The sequence below is a fragment of the Ambystoma mexicanum genome, chromosome 8 (assembly GCF_040938575.1).
Source record: "Ambystoma mexicanum isolate Mex_15411 chromosome 8, UKY_AmexF1_1, whole genome shotgun sequence".
Lineage (NCBI taxonomy): Eukaryota > Metazoa > Chordata > Amphibia > Caudata > Ambystomatidae > Ambystoma > Ambystoma mexicanum.
The window spans coordinates 1389735136-1389750318 of NC_090929.1; the positions used below are offsets into that span (position 1 = coordinate 1389735136).

The 15183-nt window shown below is 44.4% G+C and overlaps 1 protein-coding gene across 1 annotated transcript in view; it reads right to left on the reverse strand.

Annotated features, from left to right (window-relative positions):
* The window catches only part of ABCC2 (ATP binding cassette subfamily C member 2), a 467216-nt gene that overhangs the window by 360568 nt on the left and 91465 nt on the right, over positions 1 to 15183 (reverse strand). Inside the window, exons 6-7 of the mRNA XM_069611520.1 lie at positions 6773 to 6828; positions 1285 to 1516 (exon numbers count right to left, since the gene is read on the reverse strand). Coding sequence (XP_069467621.1) covers positions 1285 to 1516; positions 6773 to 6828 — 288 coding nt within the window. The remainder of the gene's footprint in view (positions 1 to 1284; positions 1517 to 6772; positions 6829 to 15183) is intronic.

The window sequence follows — 15183 nt, forward strand, 5'->3', positions numbered from 1 at the left end:
CCCACAAGTTTCCCAAACTGCACAGACAAAGCCTGGTGTACCATTGTACAAGATGCCCTCTCACACAAAATTGAGACACTTTGTAGCAAAATGAGAACAAAAAAAGCCATTCTCGCAGCCAAAGCCCCCACACAGGAAGCATCAGTGCCCACCCGAGTGGTACACACACCCTCCTTCCCACCATTCATGTTCACCCAAGACACACACAAAAATGTTCTGGCTACCATCCTATCACCAAATCCCTCCAACTGCAAGCGTGACTCCTGTCCCGCTCACATAGTGAAGCTTTGTTCACCCACCCTGGTACCCATTATCACCAACGTTGCCAACGCGTTGTTTCTGTCCAATGATGTCCCTACTAGTATAAAAGCAGCTTGGATCACACCTCTCCTTTAAAATTCCTGACTAGATCCCACCATTCCTACAAACTATGACCCCATTACCACGGTCCCATTCCTTCTCAAAATAGTGGACCACAAGTTCAACAGTTCCTCGAGTAAAACCACCTGCTCGGAATGAGACAATCAGGCTTCCGTCCAAAACATAACACCGAAACAGCACTTCTTGACTTGAAAATCCAAATGGCTAACATCATTACGAAACTGGACAACTGCAACGTTCTACTTATGGACACCTCAGCTTCAAACCTGGCCAAATTACAACTGTTGCTGAACAAAGCCATATGAGCCGCATTAGGCCTACAACGATCTGACCACATTTCTGAGACCCATTGGTTACCCATGAAAGCTCTTATTGACTTCAAAACACTGACTATTGCCCACTGCTGCATTTGCAATGATGCTCCCCTTTACCTCAACAGCAGCATTACCCAGAAACATCCAGTGCGCTCACCAAGATCCAGCTCCAGCATCTTACTGCTCACACCACGCTTTAAGAATAAAAGAGCAGGAGGTGTCAACTTTTGTGTTACCGCAGCCATTCTCTGGAACTCTCTTTCAGCCACCATCTGAAATGAACACTCATACTCTGTCTTCAAAAAGCTTGTAAAAACGTGGCTTTTTGACAAATACGACCAAAGATATGTATTAAATGTACCATTTAATCTCTGTTAATTGTACCAAACGCTGTGATACCCCAGGGTCTGGGCATTACAAAAAGCACCACACAGCGAGGGTGATAATGAGCAGCGCTCAGATACCTGGGGGTTCGTAGCGCTATATAAATGCTAAATTATTTTTATTTATTATTAAATAAACCTTCAATATGGATGACAGGTTCCAGACTGGCAATGAATAGGTGCAAAGGCAACGTTGCGATAGTTACCATCACGAGAACGTCTTGGCTCTGAGATTTGCTGAGGCCATTCATAATAATTGAAGTCTGGTGTTTATTGATCTGCTTTTGGCGTCGCTTCTCCAGTGCCTTCTTTGCCTTTTTCACCTCTTGGATCATGTTCTTCTCAAAGACATCATGGATTCTTTGGGTTTTGTCTTCTTTATTCAGCTCCCAGAGATCCTCCAACTCCAATGGATGCTTGTAGCCTTTTACTACAATTCTGTGTGGAAGGGACATCAATATATTATCATTTGATATGAAATATGATATGCTATGATATGATATGATATGATGTGGCATTTATAACGCGCCTGTACACAAGTGTTTCTAGGCGCGAAAAAGACAAGGAGGGAGAAACAAAGGGAGGAAATAATAACGATCTTACTAGGCCTTGTGTCATTCAGATCGCGCAAGGAATTTGAAAATGCTTAACCCTAAAATAACCAATCTAAACATGTTCATGCATTGAAGAAAAGTCCCATCATTTTAGGGCATTTTGTGGGATGTTCATTAACAGAATTACTGTACAACTGGCCTCTTAATGCGAGGAGAGGTTCATACTGCAGCCAGTGATGGAATGATATCTAGGAAGGAATTCTGTGTACAGGAAGTGTGATTCCCTCTGAAGGAGTGTGAGTTGGGGCCAGAGAGAAGTTCATCAAAGCTGTAGATTGTGGTACTTTAAATGGACCGACATGATGAGTGCAAATGCACTTCACTAAATCACCTTTGGGGCAACAGTGGTCCCTTTTCAGATGTGATGAGCATGGACTTAGAAGGCAAATGTAAAAGAATCAGTCCTGGCCGATGCATCAAGAATCTAGATCTAGCACACGTGGGAGCACTCACAAAGAATTTCAGTGGAGAAAATGAGGAGCAGCCCCTCACCATCTCAGTTCTGCACCCGCTTCCTGATATTCACAAAGCCTTTAACTGGAGCCAATCTGTAGATACCTGAAACATCTCAGAGATACTTAAGTGGAAATGTCAGTCACAAAAATGTGGTTAAGTGTCAGAGATGCTCCTGGAATCTCCATAGTTGCTCCACTTTGATGCATTGTGAATTAGGGATAATGCAGCAGGTAAACATCTGAAACACTGGCAGGATTCTCCTTATTTGATCCAGTGCACATCCATGTGAGAAACACTGGCAGGATTCTCCTCATTTGATCCAGTGCACATCCATGTGAGAAACACTGGCAGGATTCTCCTCATTTGATCCAGTGCACATCCATGTGAGAAACACTGGCAGGATTCTCCTCATTTGATCCAGTGCACATCCATGTGAGAAACACTGGCAGGATTCTCCTTATTTGATCCAGTGCACATCCATGTGAGAAACACTGGCAGGATTCTCCTCATTTGATCCAGTGCACATCCATGTGAGAAACACTGGCAGGATTCTTCTCATTTGATCCAGTGCACATCTTTGTGAATCTGGCTTTGTGAATCACAAGCCCTATATCACTATTCCACAGTTTCGTCTCAAGTTGTTAGAATCTAAATATTTTATACATTTATATATTAGCTGTACTCAGAGTATTATATGCTGATGTAACGCTCGTGCTTTCTCTCTCACTCTTGGCCTCTCCCTTTGTCAATTTAATTTAGTTTTTTTTATAACGCGTCTTATACCATACCTGAGTTCGGTTCCTAAGCACTGATCCGGGATTCGAAACTCTGTTGCTCTGCGTGGTCTTTCTTCCAAGACCAGCATATTGCCCCTGTGCTATCCTCTGTTCACTAAACGTGATCCGTTCAATGCATTAGTATGAGAGCCTCAATGAGTTCTCCCCTCCCAGCCTCCCTGAAAGCACACTGGGATGTGGGGGAAGGAGGTGCTGAGTAGAGTAGCTGTCCTGAGAACCTTGCTGAGTCGTATTAATAATTTGTTGTGTGGGGTGCGTGGTAAGGTGCCCCAATGACATTTACAAATGAGGGGCTGAGAGGGGATGCCAAGCGTGTACATCTAGGGTAACCAGGTTTTTAAAACCAGGACAGACAAATAACTTAAAAGTAGAACTAAAATGTTCAGTGGCTGTCAACACAAATCTAGGACAACACTAAGTTGTCTAGAGTTTGTAATGTCATAACTTTTGCAACAAACACATAACTTGGAATGCTTATCAATTTCATCTGGATATGAAAAACGATTTACCCCACTGCCAATCATGCCATTAAAGTGTTACCTCGTTAAAATTAATTATAAAATATGCCAGTGCTTCTTTCACCTTGTTATTCAGGGATGCAAAAGCAGAGAAACCATCAATTGAAGGCTTTACAGAAAAAGTCTTCACTAGCTCCTAGTATCGCTGCTAATTTCCGCCTTATATCACTCCTTCCATTTGTTTATGAATTTTCTAGAATCATTAGTTTTCACTTTGCAAAGCTCTTTCTTAGAGGCCACTTCCTTCTTCGATTCCGCTGGTCAGGTTTTAGATCAGGATGTGGTACCGAGAGTGTGCTGACTTCTTTTGTTGAGGATCTTGCTCAGCTGCATGACCAGGGCAGCGTGGGAGAGTTAATTCTGCTTGACCACTCAGCCGCCTTTGATCCGACTGACCATGTGGTCCTGCTTGATCGCCTCGTAGGGGCCTGGCTCTCGGTAGCTATTCTCTCTTGGTTTACATCTTTTCTCTCAAGGTGCTCACATTCTCTTTCCCTTGCACCCTTTTGTTCTGCTCCCACCACCCTCACCTGTAGTGTTCCCCAAGGCACAACTATATTCCCAGTGCTGTTTAACATCTACATCCAACCTCTCAACAAACTTATCCTCTCCCAAGTCTGCCAGTGCTATTCATAGGCAGAAGACACTCAAATCTTAGTACGTCTTGATATCTCAATCTCTGAGGCTGCGGTTAGGCTTAGAACCTGCCTGGAGGCCATCGAAGTATGGATGTGTAACAACTGGTTGAAGTTAAATGGTTATAAATCTGAGGTGCTGGGGGTGGGATCCCTTTCTACCCCCGCAGGATGGACCCCACGCTTCTGGCCTCCCTCTCGAGGTCCATTTCCTTTTCCTGTCCAATTGGTAAAGAATGTGGGCGTTAGAATACCTACCTCTTTATCGGCTGAGCCCCAGATCAGTGTGATCTGCCAAAAGGGCTATCTTCAACTTAAAACTCCCCATAAGGTACTTCCCTTTCTCTCTCCTTGGTTATGTACACCTATGATGGCTTCATTAGTACTTTCACCTTTGGACTACTGCAAATCTTTGTAGCTTTGAGCTCACCCAGCCTATTTGGTCCGGTGGCTTCAGGTGTCACAAAACTCTGTGGCCAGGGTGGTGACTTCCACACGCAGGCACGCGCACATCTCCCCTGTTATTCATCGCCTTCACTGGCTTCCTGTGGCCAAACACATCTAGTTGAAGGCTCTTTGCCTGGTTCATCCTGCTTTTTACAGCCTTGGAGCTGAATACCCTCAGGCTAAGTTCCGCCCTTATGCACCTGCCCGGACGCTTCGCTCTGCTAAAGCATCTCTGGTTGGTTCCTCGTTTTAATCTCGTTTGCATTGGCGGGCGGACCTTTTCCGTTGCCACAGCTCAACTCTGGATCGTTCTTCCTTTGGTGCGTCGGACCACAGAGAACCATCTGTTGTTTCGGCGTCTGCTCAAAACTCACTTGTTTTAATCTCTCTAGTTTGCCTACTTGGAGTCAGTTGCCCTTGGGTGTACATGCGCTTTACAAGTGAGAATAACATAGCATAACATAACACTGTGACCTTCTGCTTCGGTTTGGCTGGCTGGCTGTGTATTTATTTTGTTGGCTCTGCACTTGTTTTGGTGCCTAGTTATCCATCCCCATGTGCCTTTAGAACTACAAGGGTCTGCTGTTCCACGACTCACAGTTTCATCATGCCCATGGAGGGCCATTTTTCCATGCCGCATAATTCCCTTAAGCACCGCAGGGACTGCTTTTTCATGGCTCAGTGTCATTACACTCATGAAGGGACACTTTTCCATGACTCACACTTTACTTAAGCTAATGAGGGGCAGGTTTTGCATAGATCCCAGTTTCTTTGTGCCCTTGAGGGTCTTGTTTGCCATGGAACAGTTTCGTACTGCCACGCGGAATTATTTTCCCATTATTTTCCTGTCATCATCAACTATTAGAAACTCACAAGGACAGCACAAATGCAGTGAGTGGCTAGCAGAAGACTTCATTTCGCATAAACCACTCAAATGCACCTTGTTCTAGGAAACATTTTGACTCTGACCAATGTAGCATTCCATGTACTGTTTGGATTTTGGTTCAAGTGCATGTTACATTTGGGCATAGGTGTCACCTTTGAGACACTAATGGAGACAAAAGTATTGGTATGGATAGTGGTTGGTGGACATTTTTGTGAAGAGGTTTTTTTTGTGATTCCCTCCTTTTATAAAATGAGCTTTCTTTCTTTGTGTGCCATGGGTGCAATTAGTTGCCTCTTCTCCCAATCACATAAAGAGTCTGAGATGTCTGAGGCATGATAGAATCGGCTCTATTTGCTCTAGTTTTGCTGTTTTATAAGTGGCAGGCTATTATGCAAAAAGGACGGCACTTAAGGGGTTAAAGCGAGGGCCTGTTTTGCAAAGTACTTTATTGATTGTTACTTCCTGCAGTGTGTCATGGGGTGAACTTTATTGATGTCTTTTTAGGCACGCTTGAATGTTAAGTGTCAGGATCTCTCAAGTTAACTTGGCCCAAAGTGTAATACTTGTTGTTGAAAGGATTTTATTAGTAAGCCTGTTATTAGTCAACCAAGAGCAATCAATGAAAAGCTTAATTAAAAAAATCAATTTAACAGATTGTGACTGTACGAGGCTTATGGTGACATAACAGGGCAATGGAGAGTGCAACTGGCATTTGTTATGCGAGGCTTATGGTGACATAACAGGGCAATGGAGAGTGCAACTGGCATTTGTTATGCGAGTCTTATGGTGACATAACAGGGCAATGGAGAGTGCAACTGGCATTTGTTATGTTTTGTGGGGTTTGTACAGTGCACCCATTGCATTTGCATAAGTAATGCCAAATGTACCTGGGCATGCAGTGCTCTGCCGTATATATGGTGACTGTACCAGAACTAGTATGCAAGTATTGGGCATTTGAGTCTGGCAGTACCTGCAAGGATAGACATTGCATATGTCACTTACCTGGAATGTGATGGTGTTACGGAGGCAGTCAAGACTGCACTTATGCACCTTTTCTTGTACCTTAGAATATGGTGACTATACCAGACATATAGTTCTATTCTATTCTAATGGTTTTTTTATATAGCGTCAGCTAACCCACAGGCCTCAGAGGGCTCACACAGGACAATACAATAAAAAAAAGATAAAGGGGAAGGCATCACAGATCCCAGTTAGCAGAAGTCGGCAGGCATAATGGCATTATTACTCAATTTTAAGCTGCGCTTGACATGCGACAACCAACACCTATTGGCGTTGCCAATGCATATTTACAGCGGGAGCAATGATAAAACCAAATCATACCTGTTGAACCAGCTAAATGTTATTCTGCTTAGAAAGGATGCTGTGACTTCTGGGTTCTAAAAATAAAACGAAAAGACAGAAACATGCATTATAATCAAAGGGAGAACATATGAATCTATCTGTGCATGTTATCAGACGCCGACAGAGGGCCTGTATAATGACATGTATCATGATAATGAATGTATTAGGGCATGCATGTCACTCTTATCGGCTTCTGTTAGGGCGCTGGCATTTTGTCCATAGGCCACAGCCATCATTCCCCTTTAAAAAACATTCATCCTGTTCAGTTAATTATGGTACACAACTGTGTGTGAGACAATAAACATAGCATGCAAGATAGTAAATGATTAAATAAAGGTAATATTCCATGTTACTCAACTAGACTAAACGGGGGAGCGTTACCATTGAAAACTCTAAGCCGTGGGCACGCAAAAGGTGCACGTCCCATTGCCCCCCACCCAGCACCCCCATCGGTCTGCCTGATGCATATTTTTTTTAATAAAGAATCATAACGCAGCAGGATATTGTATCGGACAGAGCTTACGGTCAGAGTCTGCTGCCTGGCCGCTGTTGACAACTATCTGAGCAACGAATTCTGTAATGCATTTTGTGATCACTCTAGTACATAGATGCTGTGTGTTCTCTATAGTTTGACGTCTGTAGTGATTTCTACTCTCTTTTGGGCATATATTATGTGAAATAACTGAAATTCAAATGCACAGCGATACATGTGAGCGTCACAACAGATCAGAAGATAGCTCAGTGTGTTAAGTACTTGTTACAGAGATATGTGTCCATATGCCAGATCACAGTTCCAAATCCTGGCGAGGAAGACTCAGGATTTCCTCTCTTTGAGGGTGATACATTTCAGTATTGGAACTTTGGTGAAGGTAGCCCCCACTGTCCTGCAAAACTACGAACCTGTTCTAGCGCTCCCTCCCATCATGGGAGGGAGCGCTAGTAGGCAGTCGCCCGAAAGAAGCGTAGAATTAATTACCCTGCAGAGGTAATTAGTTTGAGACAGGGGAACCAAAGTGTCCAGGCGCACATGCCAACTTTGCCAACAAACAATACTGTTATACTCGACAAATCATCTTATCTCATTGTATAGTACTGTGCTGTCTTCAGTGAAAAGATTTCGCTTTTCACATTACGAGGGCATTGTTTAGCCTAATGCCTGTTCTTTCTTTTCACGTTGTCCGTTTGAGTGGAAGGGCTCCTTAATGGGAGGGAGATGACCAAGTGTAGCAGGCCTCCGGTGAGGTTGCTTTCAAATCAGCTTATTTGGCAGAAAAAAGTTCGCTTTTTTCTACAATTCCTTGTAGACTTCTGAAGGAAATAAGGCGGCACACGGGCAAGTGGTGAGTTCTTTATTTAAGGAGCTCCCCAGAGCCCTCCTCCCTCCAAGCCTGGCCGTATTCAAACTCACTCGCAACCGCCTCCTTTGGTCACGCGGCTCTCATTCTAAACAATGACCCGAGAGTGCGAATGACCGCAGCGAGGCTAACACGTAAATCTCTACACATCTTTCCCCTTTACAGGAAAATTAACTAAATATAATATATGAAGAAGAAAACAGTAAAGAACATTAACATAACCAATGTAACCAAACACAGTCATACAAGAGAAATTGGCTAAAACAGAAAAGAGATAATTGTTAGAATTTGTGCATCAAAATCTGACATGCAATTCAAATATTATATCAAGTCTGATAATCTCTCATCCACACAGGCTTTGATCTAAACCTATGCGAACCTTCTTCACTGGCTCTCACACAAGTATTATCATTGTTCACATCTACCGCCCTTCCTTTCATCTCCTCTTCCAATTTCTTATTATTGTTCACATTCACTTCCCTTCCTTTCGACTGCTCATCCAACTTATTCTCCTTCCCATCCCCCACTCTTGCCAACCTTCCTTTAGACCAGACTTCTCCTCCTTCCAAGATGACAACATTACTCTTTACTGCACATATCTTCTTCGGTCCCAGAAACTTACTTTCCACACATTTGTTCACTAGTCTAGGATTTTTAACATATACCATCTCTCCAATCTTCCATTCTTGTTCCTTCACCCTCCTCCTGTCATCAAACAGTTCCTTATTCCTTTCTTGACTCAAAGTAATGAGTTTCATTATGTGATCCCGATCCACATTAACCACTTTGGCCATACCTAGCCATCCTGGACAAAGCCTTGTTCCAGGTTCCCTACCTTTCATAGACACAAATGGAGATACACCAGTCACAAAGTGTGGCGTAGTGACATAATTCCATGTTAACATCCTTAACATCTCCCTCCATGGCTGTCCCGATTTCATGGCCATCTGCAGGCCCCCTTTTATGTACCTGTTGACTCTTTCAACAAGACCATTCGCCTTGGGATTATACAACGCTGTTCTCGTGTGTTTTATGCTATAGCCTGCAAGAAATTTTCTCATTGCCACAGATACAAACTGCACCCCATTATCAGACACAATTTCAACCGGTACACCTTCCTTAAGAAAAACTCTCTCCAAGAAACCAATTAATTCCTTAGCCGTGACTTCTTTCACCGCTTCCCATTCAAACCATTTGGAATGAAAGTCTACCACCACAAATAGAAATTTCAGACCTTCTCCCAGACCTGCTACAGGACCCATGATGTCCACTGCCAACTTGCTCCAAGGCTGGTCTGGTATCACATTAGGTATTAACGGAGCTTCTCTCACCACTCTGCATTTGTCACTAGTTTGGCAAGTCATGCAATCTTTGACATACCCTTCAGCACTTCTATCGATTCCCGGCCACCAATAGTTGTGCCTCAATTTCCTTTTCATGGCAGCTTCTCCGGGATGTCCCTGATGTGCCAGCTTCACCAACACAGACCTAAGTGACTGTGGGGGAACAATGCACCTACCCCTCCTTAGCCTGCCTTCACACAAATTCAACTCATCCCTTATCTCCCACCAAGTATTGAATTTACTGTCAAGGTCTCTTTTAGCTGGCCACCCTCTCACTGTCCAACACTTTATTAGCTTAAGATCCTCATCTACTTCTTCTTCCTGTGTCCACTCTTCCTTCCTAACCGCATTCTGTACTTCTGACACTACTGACTCCTCCTCTTCCTCCCTTTCTTCCACAATATTACTGTTTACTGGCAGCCTTGACAGGCAGTCTGCCACCACATTTCTTTTCCTGGCAAATAGCTTACATCAAAGTTAAATTTTTGGAGTCCCAAACCCCACCTGCTAATCCTTGGGGAGCCCAAAGCCCACCTTCCACTCTCAAAGAGCTGAACCATGGGCTTGTGGTCCGACCTGACCACAAATCTTCTTCCCCACAAGAAATACTTAAAATGGCTCACAGCCCAGAACATGGCCAAGGTTTCCCTTTCAATAACGGAATATTTGCACTCCGCACCTTTCAGCGTCCTAGACGCAAACGCAATAACTCTCTCTGTATTGTCCCTGTCATACTGCATCAATGTTGCTCCCAGCCCAAGCATACTCGCATCAACCACCAAAACAATCTTATCCTTAGGATCGAATCTACCTATGGATGGCGCTCCACTCACCGCTTGCTTGATACACTCAAAAGCCACATCGCATTCTGTTGACCATTCAAATTTCGCACCCTTTTTGAGCAACATTCTAAGAGGAATGGACACCTTGGCAAAATCCTTCACAAACTTATGGTAATATTCAGCCAATCCTAAAAATGATTTCACTTGTTCCTTATTCTCAGGCACAGGTGCACCTTTCACTGCCTCCACCAAATTCCTCTTAGGCCTCACCCCTTGTTCATCTATCTCATGTCCAAGATACTCTACCCTGCGCACCGCAATCTTACACTTGCTCCTTTTCACTGTCAACCCTGCCTCACCCCAATCTGTTCAACACCTGTCTCAACACTTCATCATGCTCTTCAGTGGAACTAGCATATATCATAACATCATCCTGGAACACAATAATGTTCTTTACTCCGCTCAACACTGTCTCCATCACTCCTTGGAATACAGCTGCCGCCGAGGCTAGTCCAAATGGCATCCTGCAATACCTAAATGTTCCAAATACTGTAATGAATGCCGTCAAATGTTGACAATCCTCCTTCAGTGGAACCTGATGGTATGCCTGAGAAAGATCAATGACTGAAAATACTTTGGCATTGTTCAACACAGATAATTTGTCACCAATTATTGGCAGGGGATGTCTATCTATTAAGATATTCCTGTTCAGGTCACGCAGGTCTACACACAGTCTAATGTCTCCATTTGCCTTCGCTGCCACCACCACCGGCGACAGCCATTCAGAGCTTTCACTCTTCTCAATTATTCCTCTTTGAAGTAGCGACTCCACTTCTATCTTTAGTTTTCTACTTAATTCATGAGGCACTGGCCTCACCTTGTGCACTTTTGGACTAGCGCCTGCCTTCAGCTGAATTTGATGTTTAAATCCCTTTAACATTCCCAATTCATCTTGAAACACTTTGGGGTATTCCTTCTCCCACTTATCCTTCAGCTCAGCCACATCAATAGGCCTTTCCGCATTCGCTTGGATTCTGATTCCCAACTTCCACTGTTCACCCCATCCCAGGAGTGACGAACCTTCTTGAGTAACATATATCTCAGATTCACAGCTTCTCCCTTTATACTTAATGGAAGCCTGGAACATCCCTACAATTTCAATTCTCACGTTCCCATATGCATAGGGTTCAATATTGTGTTCCTTCAACTGTCTTACGTCTCCCTGCATGCAACCTAAAAATGTTGCTTTCGACATCAAAGTCCACGGTGAACAACTGTCCACCTTCATTGTCACTACTCTCCCGTTGATCATGAACACATCCGTTGGTGCACCACCTTTGCTTGATACTTCCGATACCTCTAGTACATGCTTTGCCTGGCTGCTCATTCCCATTGCATGATCCTCTTCTTGTTCAGGTACTCTCCCTCCTGCTTCAATGATCTGCACCATTCCCGATTCACGGCAGACTCTTGCAAAATGACCCTTTTTCTTGCATTTCAAGCACGAAATATTCCTGCCCGGACAGAACATGCTCGTTGAAATGTGGCGGTTACTCCCACACTTGTAACATCTTATTTCTTTGTTCGGAACCCCCTTTCGGAATCCCCTCACTACGGCCACTTCTCCTTCCGACTTGTCTCCTTTCATAGTAGTTATGTATTTATGGGTCTGTTCCATGCTTCTTGCCGTGTCAATGGCTAACTCCAGCGACGCATCTTTTGACAGTAGCCTCTCTTGTATGTTCACATTATTCATGCAGCGGACCAATTGGTCCCTTATAAGAGAGTCTGTGAGTAACCCAAACTCACACGTATGACTAAGGGACCTTAACGCTGCAATAAAGTTCTCCACTGGTTCTTGTGGATCTTGTACCCTCTGGAAGAACTTGTGCCTTTCAAACGTTATGTTCTTCTTAGCTTCAAAATGGATTTCCAACTTTATTTCTGCCATGGAATATTGATCCACCTCTCCTTGGCCTTGCTGTGGAAGATCAGGCAATCCATCATAAACACTTCTGCCCTCAGTTCCCAAATTGTGGAGTAAAATTGCTTCTTTTCTCGCCGATGCAAACTTATCACCTCCTATGGCAATCAGGTAAGTGTCAAATAGCTTTTTCCACCTGTCCCACCTTATTGGTGGAGCACCAGGTTCTGGCAGAAACGGTGGCGGTGGTGACATACTCGCTGCAGCCATCTTTATGTAGTATCCTGGTGTTCTAGTCACACCAAATTGCACCAATTTCACAAATGCACTATTTTATGTCCTTTATTGCGTTCTCCTCTTTGCCCTTGCATTCTCCCCTTTGCCCTTGCAAGTCTTTCACACCCTAACTGCACTGTAGTAATGTCTCTTATGGTGCCCAGCTCCTCAGTCTTAGTACTTTTCTATAATATTATCTTCTGGGTGTTATGGCCTCTGGTTGGCATTCCTTTCATTCAAATGAACCTCCCCCTCTGGTTGTGCCTTGCCCCCACTCCCCCTGCTCCTCACCTTCCTGCCCAATGGGAGCCGGGGTGGGCGGCACCAACCAGGAACAGCTGTGCAGGCCTCTCTCAATGCGCAGCCGCTCGGAGCAGAGGTGAGGTGGGGAGAGCGTCCTCCTGCAGCGCCACACTCCCTGGGCGCCGCAGAGACAGTCCCCCTGCGGCCGCTCGGAGCAGAGGTGGGGAGAGCCTCCTCCTGCAGTGCCACACACCCTGGGCGCCGCGGAGACAGTTCCCCTGCGGCCCCACACCTCTCCGCTCGCAGTGCGACCTGCTCTGCTGCCGGTCACGACCGCCGCGCCGTGGACGTCCCTCAACTACTCCAAGAGGAACGTCGGCTCCGTGGCGAGCTCCGTGTGCCTCTTCCTCGTCGCCAATTGAAGGAAATAAGGCGGCACACGGGCAAGTGGTGAGTTCTTTATTTAAGGAGCTCCCCAGAGCCCTCCTCCCTCCAAGCCTGGCCGTATTCAAACTCACTCGCAACCGCCTCCTGTGGTCACGCGGCTCTCATTCTAAACAATGACCCGAGAGTGCGCGTGACCGCAGCGAGGCTAACACGTAAATCTCTACAACTTCCATTTATGATGGAGAAAATAAAGCCACAATTATTTCCTTTTGCAAGACATTTTCCCATAGGGATTTATTATTCAAATAGTGTCAAGTTGTGTTATCATGTGATTGGTGTTCTTTCCAAATCAAGTCTTAAAAATATTTTTATTTTAATTCATGAATGTGAAACATTCGCAATTAATTGGACCTTGCTATATGACCAGACCTGGGAAAAAATGATGCCAGGGACCGAAATTGCAGACTGGTCCCAAATTCCATTTTCAGCACTTAACAAAGATGTGATCCTGGACAGCTCATTTAAGGTCGTAGTGCTTCGAAGAGGTCTTCTTATTCGTGGTTCAAATGGCTATCGTGTTGCTTTATGTATTATAATAGTAACCATTGATATACTGCCCACTACAAGCAAGGCCCTTTGCTTATTGGCTCACTCATGGCAACACCACTTGAAAACTAAGGCCCTCTTGTATGGTTAGTCAATGATCAGATGTATGCACTTTCCTGGTACTATCTAATCCATACCCACTATCTGAGCCCTTTTTTGCATGCATTCATTGTTGCTTTCCAGTTTCTCTGCAGTATCCATGCTTCCTGATCACCTGTACGTTGCGTGAGGCTACTAATCTGAGTTGTGGGGTATGTGTACTTATCTATGCTGCAAATAGTATATTTTCCTCGTGGTGGCTATCGTTAAAATGTGTCCTATGCCCGTGCTTGAACAAAAGTACCCTCATTGAGGACTACTAATGTTGCCCTTCAAATGCCACCTGGTTATTATTCTAATTCTAGCAGGGATGAAGGCGCAAAGGCACTTCAAAAAGAGTTCCAATGCTTTTGTTAATTCGTTGCTAGGGCGTTTTAGCAAGATATGGGTTGTGATCATGATGAAGGGCTGGCGCGACTGGAGCTTCTTAGATCCCTTCATATATTTAATTTGGAGGGGGCTCAAATGTGTCTTTGCCTCCAGCCCCAAAACCCCTTAATATTGCCTCCTAAGCAGAAAAGAAATGCTCTATTATAGAAAACCATTGGGTCGATTTGGGAATAGGAAATATATGCTGCTCCTTGCTGTATAAATATTCCTTCACAGTAGGTGGCGCTCTTCCATTCTTTCTAACCAGTGCAAAAACACTGCTGCGTCCAAGACGGACTGGCTAGCCAGTGTACCCAATCTATGGATGTCATATGGGGGTCGGCAGGGGTAGCGCCTGCGACCCTGGTGACTTCCCTGCAACCTCTAGCACTGCCTCTGCGACCCCTGGCTTAGGAATGTAGAGGTAGAGTGAAAAATAAATAAAGAGGATTCGTAGAGCCCTCTTTATTTTCAGAATCCACCCTGTGACGTTTGACTTTCTCATTTGCTTTATTTGCAAAGGTCTAGCTGTAGATTAGTGTTTGTCTAAATAGGCCAGGAAGAGTGGATGCCCCAAATGCAGAGTTTCTTATATGGAGTCAGCTTGATTGCTTTAGGTTTCTGGGTCCTATCATTTTGTGCAATAATACTCCAGGTTTTGATGTTACTGTGGCCCAGATGTTCCCTTGTCCAGGTGAAATATCATATCTTTATGAATAGCACTTCATGTCTGACACCTGATTCCTCCTGTTTCTGAGCACTGCAAAAATAGGTGTTACTATTATGAAATGTGATGGTGCTTAAGACGGATGAAGGGCTATTGGGCTCTGCTGAAATATGAACTCGGAAAGTGCAGGCTGGCACTTGTCAGAGTTGAGCATTTAACTAGCTGAGCTATCCAATCGCGACACACTATGCTGTCCAATCAATTGGGCATTTAGAAAGAAACATTTATTAGGTTATTTACCCACAACCCTCTTGTGTCCCCTCCATTCCTTTTGAAGCA